The sequence below is a fragment of the Daphnia pulex genome, chromosome 12 (genome assembly GCF_021134715.1).
Source record: "Daphnia pulex isolate KAP4 chromosome 12, ASM2113471v1".
NCBI lineage: Eukaryota > Metazoa > Arthropoda > Branchiopoda > Diplostraca > Daphniidae > Daphnia > Daphnia pulex.
In genome coordinates, this window is record NC_060028.1 from 5,982,078 (window position 1) to 6,003,030 (window position 20,953).

A 20,953-nucleotide genomic window follows, 5' to 3' on the forward strand; every position below is an offset into this window, starting at 1 on the left:
GACAGTTATATAGAGCCGTCCGCATCATGCATATAGCATATATCCTTGAGATCCCTTGTCATCCGCATAAGAAATCTACCCACGCTTTATCCGAATTTTACCAAACTCCATTTATTGAACTGTTGGATAGATATGAATTACCAATGGCACAGCTATATGGGATGGGGCATTAATTTGCACAAGCTACTAGAGGGACTACGCTAGATAATAATAATGGGGTAGGGAATATCATGGAAACTATCAATATTCAATAGTCACACACTTGGTCTTTAGGTATTCGTTCAGCGCTTCTTCACCTGTAAGGTATAGAGAGCAAACAACATTATTGACTCGATACGAATTTGACCTAACCATATGTTTACATACCCAAATCTTTCCCGAATCCAGATTGTTTGAAACCGCCAAATGGAGCTGCCACGTCTGTTTTGTTATAAGTATTGACGAACACGGTACCTGCCTGCAGCTTTTCCGTGACGTATAGAGCTTTACTCAGGTCTCGGGTGATTACACCGGATGCTAAACCGTATTCGGATGCGTTGGCACGACGCAAAACACCATCCACATCCCTGGAACAACATTAACAAAACAGATTAACGTGAAAACATTGATGGGAATAATAGGCTTCTACCCATTTTCGAATGGAGAAACGATCATGACTGGTCCAAATGACTCCTCTTTGGCGATATACATATGATCTTGCACATCAGTAAACACGGTCGGGAGAAAGAAGAAGCCCGGTCTGTCGGCCCGTTTGCCTCCAGTGACTAATGTCGCTCCTTCTTTCACACCAGTGTCGCAATATTCCACCAGCTTATCCAAATGCGCTTTGTGATTCTGAGGACCGTGTTGCGTTCCACGGTCCAATGGATCGCCGATAGACTATCAATTACCACAAATCTCGATTTAGTTTTTGTATGCATTTTTTACTTTATTAGCTACAAACCATTTTGCTGATTTCAACCAACACTCGTTTAACAAATTCGTCGTGAATGCTTCTCTCCACAAACAAACGACCGGCAGCGATGCAATTTTCACCCTTGTTGAAAAACACGCTACTCATACCCTGGAAGAAAAATTAAAGAAATTTATTGTTTGGTTATTCTGAATTTTTCTGAATTTTAGTCAATTTACCAAGCGGACAGCTCGATCGATGTCGCAGTCGGAGAAAATGATGAACGGAGATTTACCTCCGAGTTCTAATGAAGTCTTTTTCAAATTGGAATCGGCACAGGCACGCATGACAATTTTGCCCGTTTCTGTGCTTCCAGTGAAACCCAGTTTCCTTACCACCGGATGTTCAGCCAATGCTTGTCCGATAATACTTCCTGAAAGTGGAAAAACATAAATTTTCATGCTGCCAAGAAATTGTTTTTAAATCAAATCGTACCTTTTCCTGTGACGATATTGATGACACCGGGAGGGATTCCAGCTCTAGCAGCCAATTCAGCGAACTTCAAAGCTGTTAAGGGACAAACTTCAGCCGGCTTATGAACCACTGTATTTCCCGCTGCTAAGCAAGCTGCCATTTTCCACGAAAGCATCATCAGGGGATAACTTAATATTATTTAAAAAATTCAATGATTATTTGGATAAAATATGTGATGTATTAATAAAATAAAACTTACTTCCAAGGTGTAACTAAGCCGCAAACACTATGTTTAAAAAAAGATAAGGATATTATTGATAAGTCTATAGTAGCTAGTCGGAAAATTCTAAATTATGCAACAAACCCAACAGGTTCTCGTCTGGTAAAGGTGAAATTCTTGTTTGGTCGCGCATTGTTCACTGGGATTGTGGAACCATGAATCTTGTCAGCCCAACCTTACCAAAACAAATTAATGACAGTTTCTAAATAAAGAAAATGACATTTTCATGTTCGTTCTTACCTGCAAAGTAGCGCCAAGTATCGATAGACATGCCGACATGAGTTTTCAGCGCTAACGTGTACACGGCACCCGAATCAATTGATTCGATAGTGGCCAACTCTTCTTTGTGTTCTTCCATTAAGTCAGCCAATCTGAAATTTTTGGGAAAAAAATTTATTGAGATTTGAATTGAGATTAAAAACTTGATCGTCTATCGTTGGAATGTTTTACTTGAAAAGAAGACGTCCGCGATCTCGGGCGTTCATTTTTCCCCATTCACCTTCCTCAAAAGCTAATCGGGCAGCTTCCACGGCTTTTTGTACATCCTCAACTCCGCCACTAGACACCTGAAACGTAAGAATAAAAACATAAGCAGCTGGTAACACCTTGAATTTCAAAAAGTAATTGATTATGATTACATGACAAATGACGGACTCGTCGTTTGGGTTTATGATGGCCGTAGTTTTCCCACTGGCGGCATCCATGAATTTTCCGTTGATAAATTGTTGGTGAGGAAAGCGAATTTCCCTGTTATTAACTGTCAAAATGACGGGATCGTATTCAATTTTTCCGGATCCATCAGACCCGTCTCCTCGTAGCTTAGAGATAACGCACTGGATGAGCTCACTGAATTTAGTGGCCATAAATACGTCCTCATTTTCCAAGGTGACGCCAATTTTGTCTTTGAGCTCTTCCACCAGTCGTACAACATCCATCGAACCTGCTCCGGCACCGAAAAAATCGGTGTCGTCGCTAACGTCAGCACTCAAAATGCTCTTCCACACTTGACGAATGACCTCTTGTTTGGCCTTTTCGTCTTCCGTCAGTTCAACAGCAGCCGAAGCGGAACTGTCCGCTTGTTGGCCATAATTGGCCGCCTTCATAACTTTACCTTCGACGCTGATGCGTTGCACATTTACCTGGAGGAAACCGAAATTGAAGACAAACGTAATCTGAATCTCAATATAGACAAACTCTTACCCATTTGCCATCTTGGCCTTGAATAAGCACTCCATTATCCCACTGTATGCCAGCTTTGTCGTTTCCTTGGAAATAAATCGGTCGTCCGGAAGGCACGGAAGCTTCCTTAAAAAGTTGGGAACCGTAAAGACGGATTTCTTGCCAGACGGTTGATTCATTAGGCTCTTCCAAAGAGACGCAAGTCCAAGCGCCAGGTGAACTATCCAAGCCACGGATAAAATTGTGCAATTGTTGGCCGCTTAAAGTAAATTTGACCTAAACAAAATAGTAATAATAACAAACCAATTCTAATTGAAAATTGCCGATAAAGTTTACCGTACTCGACTTCTTAGATTGATTCTTTCGAATTAACATCAAAGAGGTCAAATTCCGAATTATTAGAATATTACCTGTTGAAGATCTTTTTTGTTGAGCGCGGGATCATAAGTGGCTCCTTCTAATGGTTGCACAAGGAAGGGAGCAGTTCCCATGGCAATGAGTTCTACGGCATCCACCTGTCGACAGATTATTGATAGTCAGTATCACAATATCAGCGATATGGCTTCTAAATTTGAAAATCACTAAAGAGCAAACTCTACAACACAGCTGTTACTTTTTTGCGAGGGGAGGAAGAATCATTTGTGGCTATCTTGAAAAAAATGTTATGATGTGAGGTCAGGTTTACTTTACTTTTCTTTAAATTTGGTTGTCTTATCTTTATGGTCGTTAAATATAAGATTTCTCTGCAAAACTATTGAAAGGACCTTTTTGAAAACTTATTAACCTCATTTCTCGTAAATGCCCAAAGAGGAGGTTTCAAGGTTTCCTCTCACGGGACCTCATTTCTGAACGTGAACATATTTTGTGGGCTGTACCACAAACTAAGAGATTTGACTTTGAAAAAATAAAGATAGAACTAAGAAATGTACAGGTAAAAAAAAACTGACCTATATGTAGCCTTCAAGAAAAAGTCAAATTTCAGACAAGGTCAATGGTCTATATACGATCTAGTTCGTCGACCTCTTTTTAAAAATGGAATTTTAAGTTTACCGTGGCTTTGATTCCTTCAGGATACATGAATCTTTTATACAAAGAATCCAGGGTATCGTCTTCGAGAACATCACATTCTCTTTGAAGCAGCACCGGTCCGGTGTCAAGTCCCTTAAAGATAGAAACATAAATAAAGCGGTGCGCAACTTCGATTGACCAGAAATTTCCATTAACTTACATCGTCGGCCCAGAAAATAGATAACCCAGCTTTAGCATCTCCTTCGATCAGAGTCCTATGAAAGACATGGAATAATATTTTAGATTAAAAATTATTAAATGGATTGAAATTTAAGTAATTAAGTGGAATCCATACCAAGCGATTGCGTTAGCGCCTCGGTGACGGGGAAGGATAGACGGATGATAAACAATACTCTTATGCTGCGGATAGTCAATTACTTCCATAGGAATGAATTGTGAGCAAAACGGAAGAACGTTCAGATTGGCCCCGACTGATTTGTATTGCTCCAGCACCTCCGGAATGATTTGACCTTTTTGTCTCCAAGCCTTGAACTTAAAAACAGGCACGCCATCTTGACTAGCAGTTGTTGCTAGTAAAAAGTGAAAAACAGAAATGTTTGTAAATATAAAAATAACTGCTGACTTTGCAAGAATAAAAAGTTGCAATTTAAGAAATCGTTATAACATGCACTTCTAAATAATAAACTGATTAAAAAATAAAAATAACACGAAAAAAAGAAATCCTCCCCGACGGGGAATTGAACCCCGGTCTCCCGCGTGACAGGCGGGGATACTCACCACTATACTATCGAGGATACATAATAGGTGCATTTCACAAAGAGTAATTCGATTTTCAAAGCTAAAATTTTTGTTTAAAAAATTGGTTTGAATTCAGTGTGGAAATTTAGCTTTTTAATGTTTTCCTTTAATTTCAAATAATTTTTCTTTTAAAAAAAGAAAAACTGCGGTTTTTATCCGAATCAATACCTTTATTGTCCTTTAATATTGTAAATTTCGTAAATTTACTCTATGTCAATCTAAATCAACTAAATGTATTACCAAGCGGATCCTCTTTGCTTCCTTGGTCAGGAATAGTAAAGACTCCGACAATGCGATGTCCATTAGATTTGACGGCTTTGTAAACTTCGACGGCGAAGAGACTCTGGCCGATGATGGCGACGTGTAAGGTTTCTTTCCCCTGAGAAGCAGAAGCGGGAGGAAACGGAAGAAAGAAAAACAAAAAGGTTTTAACACAAGAATAAACCAGTATATACTAGATCTTTCCAGTTTTAGAGTTTCTTATCCCTCCAGGCTTTACCCTCATTCCCCACGAAAACATGGCTGAACCCTCCTCAAGTCGACGCCGAAATGTCAAGACTTACTAGTTACCGAGTAACTCGATTCACGCGTAAAACAATATTTCCCGGGGTAATATTTTGTTATTATTCCGGCTTCATCGAGTAGGAATTCCCAACAATGCAGCGGAAATGCGAGGAATTGATGTTACGTGAATTAAAAATGTTACCATAAAAATATGACAATAATAAGGCATTGTCCGTACACAATTACACATAATAAGATATTATCTGTAGATTTTCAAACTCACCCGACTGGTCTACGTGTTGTCTTTGACTGATACTACATACCTCTATCTCCTACTGCGCATTTGGTTGTGTTCTAAGTTGATTACCTAGTAACAGACTTGACAGCCTAAAAATTGACTTACAGATTGCATAACGTCGCTTGTGGTAGAAATCTGAAGGTTACTACTGATTGATTGACTTCGGAGGTGTGATCAAGGGATGATTCACGTAGTTCCGTGTGGCGATATGCGTCTTACCCCCCAAGAGACTTGACCGAAACCTTGAACCGCTAAACGATATCTGTGATATCTGTGCAGTGTGCACGTCCCGGTAGAGGCACATGTCAAAAAATAAAAAAAAATAAAAAGTTCTCCCACAACAACAACTACTTTCGCCATCTAACGGTCGCCATAGAAGAATGCTCTTTTTCTTTCGACGTGGACAATTTTAATTTTCGTGGCCAAAAAACTACTGAATTCTGCAGCAATCTGCATGTCGCCATTGATTTTTTAGACTTGGCCAAATAAAAAACAACTAAAACAAGTACGCTGTAGCTTATTGCGCGTCTTCTTTACATTTAAAGTAAAACCGAAGATTAAGTCGTTCGTAGATCAATTCTTTTCTTTTAAAAATCCGAGAGTCCATTTTCAACATCCGCCAAAAAATCAAAAATTGCTGAAAATTGCCAAAGCGGTCAAAGTTTGTATCTGCTAGACTCACCGATAGACATTTCTTTTTAATGAAGTTTGCTTATGCGTTCTCACATCGTTAGTAAAATCACTGTAATTCGAAATAAACTTCCTAATAATAACCAAATGCAAATTATCTTAAATGCAAAAGTTACTGCACGATTTAGGGTATTCCCCTTTCTCTATCTAATGCTCTTTTATATTGTCAATGAAACATAAAAGAGTCTGTTGGAAAAAGTAGAAAAAAGAATTATTTGATTTTCCACATTTTACAATAAAACCTTACTTACTTAGAAAGTTTACCAACAGTCTTTCAGCATTTTCGAAACGTCGCATTGCATACAATATCTTATCCCAAAAGTCCCGAGTCACTGTGCAGAGATGTGCACGCTTCTAACCTTTAAATAGGCCACGCTTAAAAATTAATAAAAAGAAAAATACTTGGCAGCGAGACAGCAAAAAAGAAAAAAACCGCACTAAAAGAGGAAGCCTTAGGCAGCTGGCCAGCAGGTGTTGTAGCACACTTCGTGCTTCGTGCACTATGATTGCCATCTTTGGTACGAGACATTTTTCTTCAACGGCCTGAAAGCCAGCTTGATTTGCATATTTATTTTGAAACTTTTCTTTAAAAAAAACTGGGACTCCAACATACCAAAATAATGGTAAATACTTTTATAATTTCAGTTTCACAATAGTATTTCGATTGATTCATTAAGTTTAGCTATTGTTTGTTTACAAAAACAAGATTTTCCCTTTGGTTAGTTGAAATATGATAGCACGTTCGGGTACTGAATTGTTGTTTGTATGAAAACCGGTTGAGCGTGTTCATGACCTTCCGAGTTCCGATAAACCTGTTGAAGTGCGTAATCACGTGGAGAAACGACCACGAGACTACTGCCGGTGTAACTCATCAACATTCTCATTTTTTTTTTAATATCAACTTTATTTTTAAAGAAATAAAAGTAAACCAGAAAAATATTTTCAGTCTAAAAAGAAATAAACACATTTATATTCTTTTTTGCATAGAAACAAACTCCACGGCCACGGCGTAATATTATGTGTATGGTGAATGGAACAAGGACGCACCATAATTTACTGTGCGCATCTTTGCGTGTTTCTTTGTTTACAACCATACATCCTCTAGTTAATAGTACACTTCACCTTGGCCTTTTAAATTTCAAAACATAAAACATGTAATTATTATCTCAAGGAATATAGAGACTCAGCAAAGAGCATTGGTGAGTTTTTTGGTCGAAACAATACGGCAAAAATGACTTGGACCGAATTTTTTAAAATTGAAACTCGATATGACTAATACGCAGTGTGACACCTTCAGACGCTCAAATGATATATAGTAAAGTAATTTTGAAAAGAATTTCTTAAGTGCAATTAAGAAACGCCTTTCAAAATCACTTTCTTAATTGCACTTAAGAAATTCCTTTATTATTTTGCACTGTTTCAAAATAGATTCGTTCTACCAAGACGCTGAAAAGAAAACTTCCGTAACAAGAAAGTGGAGACCGAACGTACTAGATATTCTAAACGAAGAGTTCTAAACAATAGACGTCTGGGAAATCCGGGGCGATTTTTGTTTGCAAAACCCTTTAATAGTGCTGCTTTTACATTGAAGAGAAAATTTTTATCCTTCCGAATTAGAGTTCTCAGATTCAACAGCTGCACTGTTGCGTACCGAATATGGGGCTCTTCGGGATCTGTTTTATTTAGCCGATTTATCTGGCAACGCAGCATGGCGCCAGTCTTTTTTGAGGGAAGAACGGGGAGAAGAGGGAGAATGGGACGAATGGGGGAGAAGAGGAAACGTGGGTCCCCTTTTTTTTCGTACGCCCTCCTCCCTCCCACTCGTCCCATTCTCCCTCTTCTCCCCGTTCTTCCCTCAAAAAAGACTGGCGCCATGCTGCGTTGCCAGATAAATCGGCTAAATAAAACAGATCCCGAAGAGCCCCATACAGCACAATCGCTACCGCGCTGGTTGTTTACTTGTTTTCTCTATGGTAAAGATCAGTGGTTAACCGCGATTACAAAATCTACTTTTTGTTTGCTTCGAATTTTATTCTCTTCTTCATGGTGTGGCTATTCAATATTGCCACTTACCCTTGAAGAAATAATGCTATAACGAAGGATCGTCTACTTGCGTTTCAAGGCAGAGACGGAAATTCAGTCGCAATTCGTTAAAAAAATCATCGCATAACAAAAACATGATCAACAAAAAGGAAACTCGACGAATTCAGAGTTGTTGGCCAATAAGAAAGCGCTATTCCACGCAAGGCATTACCATTGGGTTTGAAAGGTTTATATACTGAGCTTAACGACGCGTTCTTAATTTTACAAAATGGTTGGTTGGGTACCTATAGATTAACGCCGGCTTTTGTTGATTGAATTTCTACCCAAAGGCCTATAAATGCGCACTTGTATTATTTGAAAAAAAAAAGTTCTGCCATAGGCTAACAAACCTTCTTTTGCTCAAAGGCAGGCTAATTGCTGTTACGTGACAATTGGACGAAGGCGGCTTGGTTACTTAGAAGATTGCTAGAATTAGGCTTTGACGGAATTCATCATCAACATTCGAGGATGCCAACATGCATTAGGCTATAATAACTTCTGTACCACCTGACCTTGCACCTGACTTTTTGTATCATGCTTCTGTATATTAGATGCTTATATATGAAAAAAGAAAGAAAGAAAAGAGGAAACCTGTTTGTGAACATATATGTTGTTGAAGTTTTGGGTATGGTACATGCCAAAGACGCAAATGATTAATCAATCAAACGGCACAGCGGCTGTGCCGCACAGCCCATCCATCCAATTCAATTTAACGCTTTACGGAATTCCTTGTAAATAATAAACACCCATTGAATTTTCAATTTCGCTAATTTAGTTTTCGTTCTTCCGCAAATGCGAGCTCAAATAATGCCACGCATTGTGAAATGAATACCCTTTTACATAAAACTGAAAACGCCTTGATTTCGCTTAATTCAATACAAGGTATTTTTTTTATACACGCACATTTGACTATTTCAAGAACACTGCATGCGTCAGTCAACGTCTCGCCAGCATGAGAACGGGTTTGACTTCCGAGCACATAGCATCAAGGTCTTTATCGACATCAAAGGGAAATTCTGGTCGACTGCTCGATTGCTGTACTGTAACGACGCATTTCCTGTCAATAGCTTTACAATTTAGAATCCGGTCATCTGACGGTGGCTATCCATTGTTTATGACGGGGATTATAGAATAGCCATATGATAATATTTCTGCAACATCTGGCTACTGAATATTTAAACGGCATATATGTATCAATAAATAACACATCGATTTGTTGTATATTTCTAATGATAGCTCATTAGATTTGGTCCTTTATAATTGAGATCGTTACAAAGAAGCATGCAAAGAAGAGAAAGGATATTGGCCAATGGCATGATTGACTGGCTCGGCCAAGTCCTCGGAGGATCGATCAATGCGTGTGGTGTGCTTGCGTTATCCACCGACTATGAGTTAATGATTTCTTAGATTTATTTTGCAAATTTGCAGTAACTAGATTAAGAACAAAAAAAAGTTAATGACTGTTTTGTCTTCTTTTTGGCTCGTCATTATTCCAAGAGTTTGAGCCAACCAAAGACTTGCTAACTCTGTCTCAAAGGGACCTTGTATTACAAACAAATATCCAACATTTTATTATTTTTATTAGTTATGGCCTGTTTTTTGTTTTGTTTTGGGATTTATTAACTTTAAAAGATATTCACGTCATAAGACATGCATGTTTGAGGTAGACGATTATCACACGAAGTGTCCCATTTCTGTAAAAATGAACGACAACTCGTGTGCAACGATGACTGTTGTAAAACACTTTCAATAAAAGTTTCCCACCTCTAATAATGTAGAAATGTGATGGTTAAATTCTTGGCCAATAAAAGAAAACCGTCATAAGGTGGTCATAGGAGAAGGACAGCTTTTTCTCATACGATAAAGTTTTGCAATCGATTTCACGAGCAGTCGTGCAGAATGCGGCAAAATGTGAAGATTTTTGCATCTCTCTTTTTACCTTGTCGGTTTCAAAAGTTGTTGCTAAACAGAACAAATATACCATGGCTTTTTATCCCGAAATGTCAGTGACCGAACTCCACTTTCCTGAAAGGAAAAACAGTTTTGACTTCACATTTATTTATTTAGTCGGAATCACAATTTGATTTGTATGCGTATCTGATGTTATTTTGATAGAGATACTATCTGTAGAAATTGCCAACAGACGCCCAACTTGTGGGCGTTTTCCTGGCACGATTTACTGCTTCGTCTACACTTGACGCCAGGGATACTTTCCGTTCTGTATAATCCAGCCAGTTGTTGTTCCTCAATACAGTCAAAAGTTGACGATGGAGGCTTCCGAGTCTTATTGATACGTCCATATTAAAACAATTATTGGCAGTGTCGAGAATTATTTGGATATTTCTTAGATTGTTGAGCTCTGATTTCGAATGCCAGTTTGACGTTTTTGCAAAGTGAAAAACTATAATTTCTCGTTTTTTGACAGTTGGGCATCTGACGTTTGACATTTTTGCTGCACCGGCTGATATTACGGTTGTGAAAGCCAAAGAAAAATGAGTGCTTTGGAAGTGATTGGTTTTCTCTTCTGCATCTATTTACTCTGGAGCATCGTCAGTGCCTTGTTCAACTTGCTATACACGTGCTACTTGGGAAATGCGTTAGGCCGTTCCATCGACGTCAAGAAACTAGGCTCGTGGGCTGGTGAGTTCATTGCCCTCGACCCTTACATTTTCTCTTACCTCATAGTTGCACACCAGTCTATGGGTCACAACTGTACTTTTTTAAAACCCCTCTACTTCCTCTTGTGTATCCCACTAAAAAAAACCCAAAAAGGCATCTTGGCTTCTTTCCATTATATCCAGGTAAAAGTGCCTTACTGAACTGTTCCTCATTTTTCGCCACGGTTACGAAAGAAGGAAGATTCAGGCCACCGTCCTAACTAAAAAATGTTTCCCCCCCCCCCCAACCTGTTTACCTACATTTCTGACCTACATTACGCCGACCAAAGATACTTTAATACCAAACTTGTCATTAAACGAACTACCAGTTTATTAAGTTGTAACAAAACCTGTCGGTAACATTTTGAATTTGTTTTTATTATTTTAGTCATCACCGGGGCAACTGATGGAATTGGACGAGCATACGCCGAAGAGGTAATTTTCCGTATTTTATTAATTCAAAGAATAAATTGTCAAATAATAAGGACATTGGAATATTTTTATTTATCCAGTTTGCCAGACAAGGTTTGAATGTTGTACTTGTCAGCCGGTCGCTCTTCAAGCTCCAAAATGTTGCACGTGAGATTGGTAAGTCTAGATCCCCGCTGGCTCTCTTTCTCCCCCCTTTTCTATTTTAATTTAAAACAATCGGAGGGGAGAAATTCTTAAGTAGTCTAGGAGAAAATAGTCAGGAAGCCCCCGACTGAAGAGTTGGTATAGCAGGTCATTTCAACCCAGGCCCAAAGGGCAATGACCCAATGGGTTCTCCTCGAGAACCTGGAACACATATGAGGCCATTTTGGAAAGACAACGAAGTTTGTGCTTGACTGCTTCGCTCTCTCTCTTTCTATACGAGTGTGAGAAGTACGGTCAATAAACTAAAAGACGAGTGTGTTGCCCCGAGTACGTTACGGTCCTAATTCGCTTCGTTCGTTTACTTTTCTTGGTCGTTGTCTCCGCTATACACAACTAATTGGTATGCGTTGACTTGTCTCTGCAGAAACCCAATACGGAGTCAAGACTCGCGTTATAGACGTGGACTTCACCAGCGGACGGGAGATCTACGACCGCATCGGTGCACAACTGCAAGACTTGGATATTGGCGTATTGGTCAACAATGTCGGCATGTCCTATAATTATCCGGAATTCCTCTGCTATCTCCCCGATGCGGGAGCCTTTTGCACAAGATTGATGCACTGCAATATTCTGTCGGTCACTGGCATGACGCTCCTCTTGTTGCCCAAAATGGCCGAGAAGCGTAAAGGCCTTATCCTCAACGTCTCATCCGCATCTGCTGTTCTACCGTCCCCGCTACTCTCCATGTACTCCAGCACCAAGGTAAAGGGAGTTGGGAAAGTATCACGTTTGGCCCTGTGCCACTATGGAGAACATTAACCTATTGACCCTCATAGAATATCTTTTCATCATGGGAATCTATGGGGAAGGCGGATTCGGGGTAAATGAGGATGTTAGATAGTAGCAAATCAGATAATCACCCTTTGTAGGAATAATCTGTCGATGTTGGTACAGCATTTTAATTAGGTAGTCGGGCCTTTCTTTAGGTCTATAATCGAGTGATGGCCTTCGGCTTTATACAGATAACAATAGGGATAAATATTCGACAAGTTTAATTTCAAAAAGAGGAAAATGAAATGAAAATCTAAAACAGTTCTGCATTTTTCCTGGTCATCATTTGCGAGACTATGTTTAGTTCTTTACAAAGATGTGACTCAGGACCTTGAAAATGGGATATTTTATTGTTTATTAGAAAAAATTTATTTTCCAGTCACTTATCATGTTTTAACTGCTGGAAGTATACACGCAGCAACTGGTAGGATTTTGCGAAAAACCTTGAAAATTATAGGCGTGTTTGGACAAAATAGCTTCAGGCACCGAATGAAGACTGAAATCATCAACGAAAAAAAAAATGTTGTGGGTTGCTTTTGTAACCAATTACGTCACGCAGTCTTAATTCGATGCCCGGCGGGTCTTTCATACTGGCGGTTTTGTTGGATTTTCAGGCATTCGTCGAGAAATTCAGTCGTGATCTGTCACTGGAAACTCAACATTTTGGTGTGACGGTGCAATGCGTGCTGCCCAGCTTTGTGGCCACAAACATGAGCAAATTCAAGTCCAGTCTGACCGTACCCAGTCCTACCCAGTTTGTCCGGGGTCACATGAACACACTTGGGCTTGAAGTATCTTCTCCCGGTTACTGGGTTCACAAGATTCAGGTATAACGTGTTTTTTCTTATCAGCTTTGATTTATTTTTATTGTGTATATCTAATCTTTTACTGGTTGGGAATTATTTTAGATCGGCTTTTACAACGTGGCACTGAGTTTCGTGCGACCGGTCGTTGAACGCGTCGCCTGGTACGGTCTCTTTTCCATCCGCACACGGGCTGTTAGGCGCCAGCAGCGACTCAAGATGGCGGAAGTCAAACCCCGAAAAGACGCTTAACGGGACTAATGTTGTTGGAGTCCAGCCGATCCAATAGATTTTCATTCCACACTTCATCGAATCCATCAAAAGGCAGTAGTAGCCTTAAGGCTCTTCACGCTTTCTTCTGCTCATTGTTGTGTAAATGACTATGACTGTATCAATTCTAGGCTCACATAATTGTTCTTCTTTTTCACCGGCTAATCATTAATAAAAATTCATACACAATATTCTGTCAGGTTATGATATTATCGATACAAATTTTATGTATTCCGTACCATTTGAAAAGTAAGGCTGGCTAAGCGCACCATCGATGGAGATGACAAACTTGAATGACAATTGAATAGGAAAATGTAAATGACATAGAAGCTCACTGTTATGGTTCTTGTGCTTCTCAACTTATTAACAGCACATAAACTTTTAAGACTCGCGAGCAATGTGCACGTTAAACCATTTTTCTCATCTACACAACTCTACCGTTTCTCTCTGAATAACGACAACTCTCGTGTAACGAAAACTCGGCAGTGAGCTGCACACAGAAACACAGTCTGACTATGACACTGTTTGCACTTGATAGCCTTCGTTCTTGCCAATTTGGAAGAATGGCTTCGTAAATCGGTTGCCCGCTCATGAAGATAGACAACGTAGCTACGTAGAAGAAAAAGCGAAACAACAAAGTAAGCAAAAAGAATTTTAACATGCGACTATTTTCAAACCATCTGAGGGAATGTTTCCCGTAAGAAAGAAAACAAAAGATAAAATCCGTGGCGGCCAGGATTCCAAAGTAATTAGGAGAAACTTCGTTCATTCGCATGAAGGAATGGAATTAAAAAAAAATAATGCGACTTTTAAAATCCGAGTACTGCGGTTGTTGTTTTTTCTTAGACATCCTTGTACTGGGATAAGGTGGACTGCAGATGATCGACAATCTAAATGAAATACATTTCAAACATCTGGTATTAGTAGAGAAGTTGCAAAAAGAAAAAAAAGGAAAAATAAATAATAACCTTTTGATAGTAAGTGATCTGTTCCTGTAGGAAGATTTTTGCGGCTGCATTAAAATCGTGAACACGTTGTTGATGGAAATAGGACATTTCAGCCAGTAGCGTGTAGGAAACAACATCTGTTCGTTGTTGAGCACGAACTACAACGGTGCTTTCCGTTTTACCCTCAGATGCGGAGCGTTCCAACTCGCGCCGCTTTTGAAGGGCCCCCTATAAATTAAAAATTAGTATTGTTTTAAAAATTGCCGAAATTGCTGGGTTACCTTGTGGACGGTAATGATGTCGGGAAATGAGGCAAGTAGTCCACGATAATCGTGTAGTAAATCTCCCATCGGCTCGAAATCCAATCGTGGTTGGTCCTCACAAAGAAGAGCTATCTGATCATACGTGTCAGCAGTATGGGAAAGTGCTCTGGTCAGAGGAGCTGTCTCTAGCAATTCCATAGCCGTGCCAAGAGTTCTACAGAGACAAACAGTTGGTTAACAACAATACAAGGGCGGAGCACTTCTCTTTGAAACCTACCTGAATGATTGGCCAACACGTTGATAGTCGCGTTTATATGGACCTTGCTGCCGTTTTACTTGTTCGGCAAAGTTGCTTTGCATCATGCGGACAGCTGTATCAAACGACTGCACGAAACGCCCAAAAGCTTCGGTCTGAGAGTCACTATGATCAAGAAAAATGTAAAAGCGATCAAATAAACAGTTGAAAAAAAAAAAAACAACAACAAAAACTTACAGTTGTAGTGGGTCAAGCGACTTTTCTGGTACTTGTACAACACCAAAGATTGCGGCGCCAATTACTTCGTCTTTTTCAGCTTTCCGCTTGCCCGTTTTCCATCGTTTGGCATCTGTGCACGTTAAAAAGTGCAACCAGACATCGGAGCGTGAGAGAATTGGGTGGTCACACACACGGCTAACAAATGATTGCAACTGTAGACGTCTTCGCTCGATAAATTGTTCTTCATACCGACCTATTTTAAGTACACAAGTTCAGCAAATCGACTTCAACCAAAAATTCTACAAATATAAGAAATCACCAGAAATTTGCTTGTCTGGAAGGGGAGGAATGGGAATGATGCAAAATTTTTCCACAAGTCTTTCGTGAAGCCAATCGAAATGTTTGTATCGCCTAGAAACCTGGATATTGTTTAACGACGGTGTCAACTGGTAGGCAATGAAACTTTTTAGGCCTACGATGAAAACATAGAAACAAGTTGACACATTAAATTATATTTAAAAATTAGTCGACTAGGTTGTAAAAATATTACCTTTCAATTTTGATTCTTTCTTTGGTGAAGCCACTACACACGAGTAAGGTTGAGGATTCGGAGCCCATGTGATACCGTTGTTGGTTTCGATGATGTGGATTTGGTCACTATCAGTGGACGTCACTTTGTTTGCCCCCAGAATGTAAGCTTCTCCGCCAGTTTTAACGAAGTGAGAAAACCGGTTCAAATTTTTACGAACGGTTCCTTTACCGTCTCCCAATTTCAACCCTGCCATGTTGACATCAAGCGCACTACCAACGTCGCTATTGCTTCTCCCACCTGCAGCAGGGTTTCCCGGATTGCTACCTTGGTTGGCTTCAGAAACGTCATCATCCCAGTCGTCATCCCAATCATCGTCGTACTGGAAGTAGATTGAAAATACCTTATTAATACAGTTACCAGGAATCTCCACAATGTTTTTGGAATACCTGTGATTGTTGCTGTTGAATCGCTGGAGCTACATTTTCCTCTACGTATATCTGGGGCAATGGAGGAGGAGGCATAGCAGGAGGTGCATTGTAATTTTGTTCAATAGCCTGTTGAATTAATACAATAAAATGGTTTTTTGAGGTTTAAAATAATTCAATTTACATGTTATTAATACAGAAAAATCCAAATGATACAAAATTCTTTTCTGGTTTTACACTAGCATGCATGACATAACAGGAGTAGGAAGAAATTCATACCTCAACGTAGGCTGCAGGAAATATTCCACTAACTCCACGTTGATTACTACCTTCCCACCATCCTTCACCAACATCCTTACTAGTGACAGTTAGAACTTCACCAGTAACAATAGATAGTTCAGATGTGCCAGGCTGGCCTTCAAAATCATAAAGGACGCGCGCCTAGAAAAACGATTCATTTTGTAAATTAAACTGGTTTCGAAACCGGATATGGTTAATGAAATGGTAACAGCAGTTACAGGAGTGAGAAAATTTATAGTTCTAACTAGAAGACGAAACTGATAATTAGAAAAACCGGAATCAAAACTCAAAAGTTACCTGACCAGCCATCTCGAAGAATAAAAACTCAGCTTTTTACAATACCCCTGCTGCTGTGTGCTGTCAAACTGATTTCGTCTCGCCCCCTAATAACAGCTGAGAGGAATGAGTCAGTGATGAGCAGAGCTGAATCTGAAACCAAACGATAAGTTACAAAATCTGAGACCCGAGTGACATTTTAAGGCCCTAATGTTTCTTCTGTCTAGTAAGTAATGCCATCTACTGTAGAAAGATATTAACTGCATTGGTTTGAAAGAAAAACAAAAGAAGTACGATTGTTCGAATTCGTCTGCAACGTGTATTGGTAGTAAAACACGCGACACGCGGTATCAATTATTTTAGAATACTGAAACTTAAATGTATACATTGTGAAACATTTATTTATGAAATGTCGAAAGGCAAATCCCTAAGTGAAAGATTAGCCGAACTTGCCAATCCAACACCTCAGTTTGCTGATCCAGAAGATGAATATAACGAAGGTAACAAATTGAAACAAAATAACACCTACTTGTTTTTCTTAAAGTGTTTCTAATCTTTCTAGAAAGTAAAGCAAGGCTGGAGTCCTTTGATGACCAATATGAGTCGTATGATAACACTCAGGTGGTTAAGAATAAAGCACCAAAAAATAAATCTAATCTACGCCAAAAGAATGTGGAATTATTAGCTGTTTCAGATAGCCGATATGCTGGGAAGCGTGTCAGTCGCAAAGATCTAAATTCTCCTGTAGGAGAAGGCTACAAAAGTTCTGAGTCATCTTTAGAATCTGATAATGAAAGTGGGGAAGAAAATATTCTGGAATTTAAGAACAAATTCATGAAAGAAACAAACAACAAATCAGAGAAACCCAACATCTTCCAGGAATCAGAAGACGAAAGTGGTTCATTGAAATCTGATATTCATGAAGAAGATAGTAATGAAAGTGAATTGAATAAATCTGAAGATGACGAAGAAGCTGATTTTGAAGAAGGAGAGGGTGAAGAGGAGGGTGAAGAGGAGGGTGAAGAGGAGGGTGAAGAGGAGGGAGAAGAGGAGGAAGAAGAGGAAGGAGACATTGGAAGTGTAGATGACAGTGAAGGAGAAGAAAATGAAAAAGTTAAAAAAATGTCAAAAAATTCTCATGATAATGATATAAACAAGGGAAAATCTATCCAAAATCAACTCTCATTATGGGATCATCTTCTTGAGTGTCGTATAAAGATGCATAAAGGAATAAATTTATGTAATCAGTTACCTCAAGCTCCTTCAAATTACAAGCTTTTTACTAAAGCAAGTGGAGAAAACCATTTTGTTGCAGCAGGTCAAGGTGCTCAGGCAGCTATTAAATCATTATTGGACAACTGCCTTGAGCTAGAGGTAATTCCTGTTTTATTGTATTTTAAATTACTTAAAATAATAAAAAAATTAAAAATTCAGGAGCTTCTTCTTAAATCTAATCCACAAACAAAAGCATTAACGCAACGAAAGTCTAACGAAGAGGGCAGGTATTAAATGTTAATTTTTCAGTTTAAAAGGCATTAATTAAAATTTAAAAGTGTTTCCTTGTCAAATAGTGATGAAGAAATTCCAAGTGACACTGACGAAGAAGCTGGAGAAGACGACGAGGACATTGATGATGGAGGACCAAAGCGCAAAAAACAAAAAATAGTCGGATATGAATCCGAGATTGGAGAAAGACACGAAAAATTGCGCGGTTTTTGGCATCGTACACTGAACATGTGGAATGAAAAAACAAGATTAGCATCAGGGAGAACGGGGTCTGGAAGCAAAGCCGGATTTGGGGCTTTTGATCAATCTATCTTGAAACAAATTGAGGGTATCCTTAGCGACAAGCAACGGTTGATAAATCGTACACGGATAAAGAGATCTACCTATCGCATACTGGGATCTATTTCTAAACTCAGTCCCAAGGAAAATACAATTAATGGAAAAGGAGAGGAACACATACAAGTAATTTGATAGCTAACAATCGTTTTTTACCCCTTAATATGTTCAAGTAATTATTGAGTAATTCTCCTTAGGATGACCAACATTTACCCGAAACTAAAGAAGTCGATTATGAAGAATTCGATCCTGAAATTTATGATGACGATGATTTCTATCATCAATTACTTCGTGAGTTAATTGAAAAAAAAACTGGCGAAGCTGGCTCAAATCAAATTGCTCTTGGAAGGTTAGTAGCGTTTGGTGTTGTATCTAATACATGTTGTTTCTAAGTGTGAACTTTAAATGCAGGCAATGGTTAGAAATTCAAAAGTTGCGATCGAAAGCCAAACGAAAAGTCGATTCAAAGGCAAGCAAAGGACGAAGACTTCGATATCAGGTGCATCCTAAACTTGTTTCCTTCATGGCTCCGTATCCTGAGGCTTCATGGAATGACATTGCCAAAAATGAGCTGTTTGCCTCGTTGTTCGGGTCAGGGCCTACTGTTAAGTAATTGTGATGACTGTCTTTTATGTATGTTCTTTATATAAGACGTCTAAATAAACTTTCAGTCTCGTGTGTGCGAACAGCCTATTTTTCTACATTGTTTTTGTTAAAGTATTCTAATGTAGGCTTCAAGAAATTATGGCAAGCCGTTCGCGGCACTTTTCAGGGAACGCACAAACCTAAAAGTAATGCAATAATAGCTGTATAACGTACGAGCACTCGCATAAGCATAAACCTAAAACTAAAGCAAAAACCTTACCTAGTGTCTGATTTGGGACGTTTCATGTAGTCGATATTTGTTATAAGAAGGCAACAGGCAAGAGAGATTACCCGTGATCTAATACGCTAATATACTACATAAAATGCATTCTAAAGCATCTTCCATTACGGTCAATATCTTTTGTAATTATTTTGTAAATACAGTACAGTATCGTCCAAAAAAATCCGAACACCATGGTCTCTTTCTTTCTTTTTTTAAAATTCTTCGAGATTTTTTTCTTAATCCTAAAAAATGAACTTTGTAAAACAATTCATTCTACACATAATATGAAGTCTTGAAAGCTAAAAACAAAAAATATACACTAAACTGGGCTTTTGAAAAAGAGGTGCGTTCGGATTTTTTTGGACGATACTGTACCTACCTAAAGTTTGGGAACACGCGAGAGAACCTTGTGGAGAAAGGCGTTTTTTCTCGGCGTTCCCAAAAATCAAATTTTCGTCGGAACGAGACGAATTTTTTTTGGCCGTAGCCATTATGGAGAGCATTAAGCTATTTCTTTTTTAGATTTTTTCGATCAATGGAAGGGTAGATTTTAAATGAATCCCTAAGATTTGGAAAATGGGAACACCATGCATAGAGCTCCATGCAAATTAGGGTACTTTAAGGGGGGATAACAATAAAATGGGTTAAGCTAGGAAGACGCGGAAAACTATGAAATGAAGAACTTTACTAACTCAACAACAGACTTCATTTTCAGACTTTTCGCGTCATATATAGTCAATTGTAAATTTAAAATAAATTTTATTTTTTGGCCCGTTCTAGTCCCCTTCTCCCCTCCCTCCATTCCCACCCACGCCGAGTTGTCGCCCCCTCATAAGCGCGCGTTTTCTCTGTTTATCACAGAAATTTACTGAGCTTTAGTTAAAACAGGACCGGAATTGATAATATGTGATGAAAGTCATTGTATAAAAAACGACAAGACATCTTCTTCCGGTGGGCGAAAACGACACCTGCTACCTTCGACACTGGCTACCCGGGGGGTCAACACTGGCTACCCCGACACTGGCTACCCGAAACTGGCTACCCAGAAGGCCGACACTGACTACCCCGACACCGGCTACCTGACACTGGCTATCCCCAATTTGCTACCCCTGGAAAACGGTAGCTAAACAGAATACTCTCCTGGCCATGTGTATAGGGCTCTTTGGGATCTTCTCTTTGGGAGGAGAGAAAGGGGAGAAGAGGGAGAATGGGAGGACGCCCTCCTCCCTCCCATTCCTCCCATTCTCCCTCTTCTCCCCTTTCTCGCCCTACCAAAACGCCCAGCCATGCTGCGTTGCCAGATAAAACGGCTAAAGAAAACAGATCCCAAAGAGCCCTATTGTGGCCGGCTGATCATTGACTGTTGCAATGATTATTGCCGATTACCTTTAGCAAAACAATTCTATTTGAATACTGGTAAGTTCTTGAAAGAAAACCTTGCCAGGCAAGGAACTCCACACCCTTTTTTCTTGGCCAGGTCTATTTCCTTTTTTTATATTTTTTAAACCATTTCGGAATTTTTTATTTAAATAAATGTTAATTGATTTTACACATGATATAACTTTCGGAAATTGCAAAAAAATTACAGCATATTCCAAGACTTCAAAAGTCCCAAGTGGCAAGTTAACACAAAGATGAGACACTTGGACTGGGGTGACGTGG

At 39.2% G+C, this 20,953-nt stretch overlaps 4 protein-coding genes across 4 annotated transcripts; 2 read left to right on the forward strand and 2 right to left on the reverse strand.

Moving 5' to 3' along the window:
* Positions 1-99: 99 nt before the first annotated feature.
* On the reverse strand, positions 100-5,778 carry LOC124208930 (cytosolic 10-formyltetrahydrofolate dehydrogenase-like). The gene is made up of 18 exons (XM_046606795.1): positions 5,560-5,778; positions 4,893-5,031; positions 4,189-4,423; positions 4,054-4,108; positions 3,876-3,986; positions 3,236-3,340; positions 2,847-3,101; positions 2,285-2,785; positions 2,097-2,212; positions 1,887-2,017; positions 1,731-1,821; positions 1,626-1,652; positions 1,388-1,554; positions 1,132-1,325; positions 944-1,063; positions 629-879; positions 367-566; positions 100-296 (listed from the first exon to the last, which is right to left on the reverse strand). The coding sequence occupies exons 1-18, from the start codon at positions 5,566-5,568 to the stop codon at positions 241-243; spliced, it is 2,763 nt and encodes a 920-aa protein (XP_046462751.1). The 5' UTR covers positions 5,569-5,778; the 3' UTR covers positions 100-240.
* Positions 5,779-10,409: 4,631 nt separating this feature from the next.
* On the forward strand, positions 10,410-13,554 carry LOC124209809 (very-long-chain 3-oxoacyl-CoA reductase-B-like). The gene is made up of 6 exons (XM_046608005.1): positions 10,410-10,866; positions 11,272-11,318; positions 11,396-11,471; positions 11,884-12,221; positions 12,905-13,117; positions 13,199-13,554. The coding sequence occupies exons 1-6, from the start codon at positions 10,719-10,721 to the stop codon at positions 13,343-13,345; spliced, it is 969 nt and encodes a 322-aa protein (XP_046463961.1). The 5' UTR covers positions 10,410-10,718; the 3' UTR covers positions 13,346-13,554.
* An 18-nt stretch (positions 13,555-13,572) lies between these two features.
* On the reverse strand, positions 13,573-16,801 carry LOC124209808 (sorting nexin lst-4-like). Its single transcript, XM_046608004.1, has 10 exons — positions 16,603-16,801; positions 16,285-16,446; positions 16,027-16,134; positions 15,599-15,959; positions 15,368-15,520; positions 15,067-15,301; positions 14,851-14,994; positions 14,592-14,787; positions 14,332-14,538; positions 13,573-14,253 (listed from the first exon to the last, which is right to left on the reverse strand). The coding sequence occupies exons 1-10, from the start codon at positions 16,612-16,614 to the stop codon at positions 14,206-14,208; spliced, it is 1,626 nt and encodes a 541-aa protein (XP_046463960.1). The 5' UTR covers positions 16,615-16,801; the 3' UTR covers positions 13,573-14,205.
* Positions 16,802-16,875: 74 nt separating this feature from the next.
* LOC124209807 (protein AATF-like) lies at positions 16,876-19,116 on the forward strand. Its single transcript, XM_046608003.1, has 6 exons — positions 16,876-17,081; positions 17,144-17,955; positions 18,016-18,083; positions 18,153-18,549; positions 18,621-18,772; positions 18,835-19,116. Exons 1-6 carry the CDS (start codon positions 16,991-16,993, stop codon positions 19,034-19,036), a joined length of 1,722 nt encoding a protein of 573 aa, XP_046463959.1. The 5' UTR covers positions 16,876-16,990; the 3' UTR covers positions 19,037-19,116.
* The last annotated feature ends 1,837 nt before the right edge of the window (positions 19,117-20,953 follow it).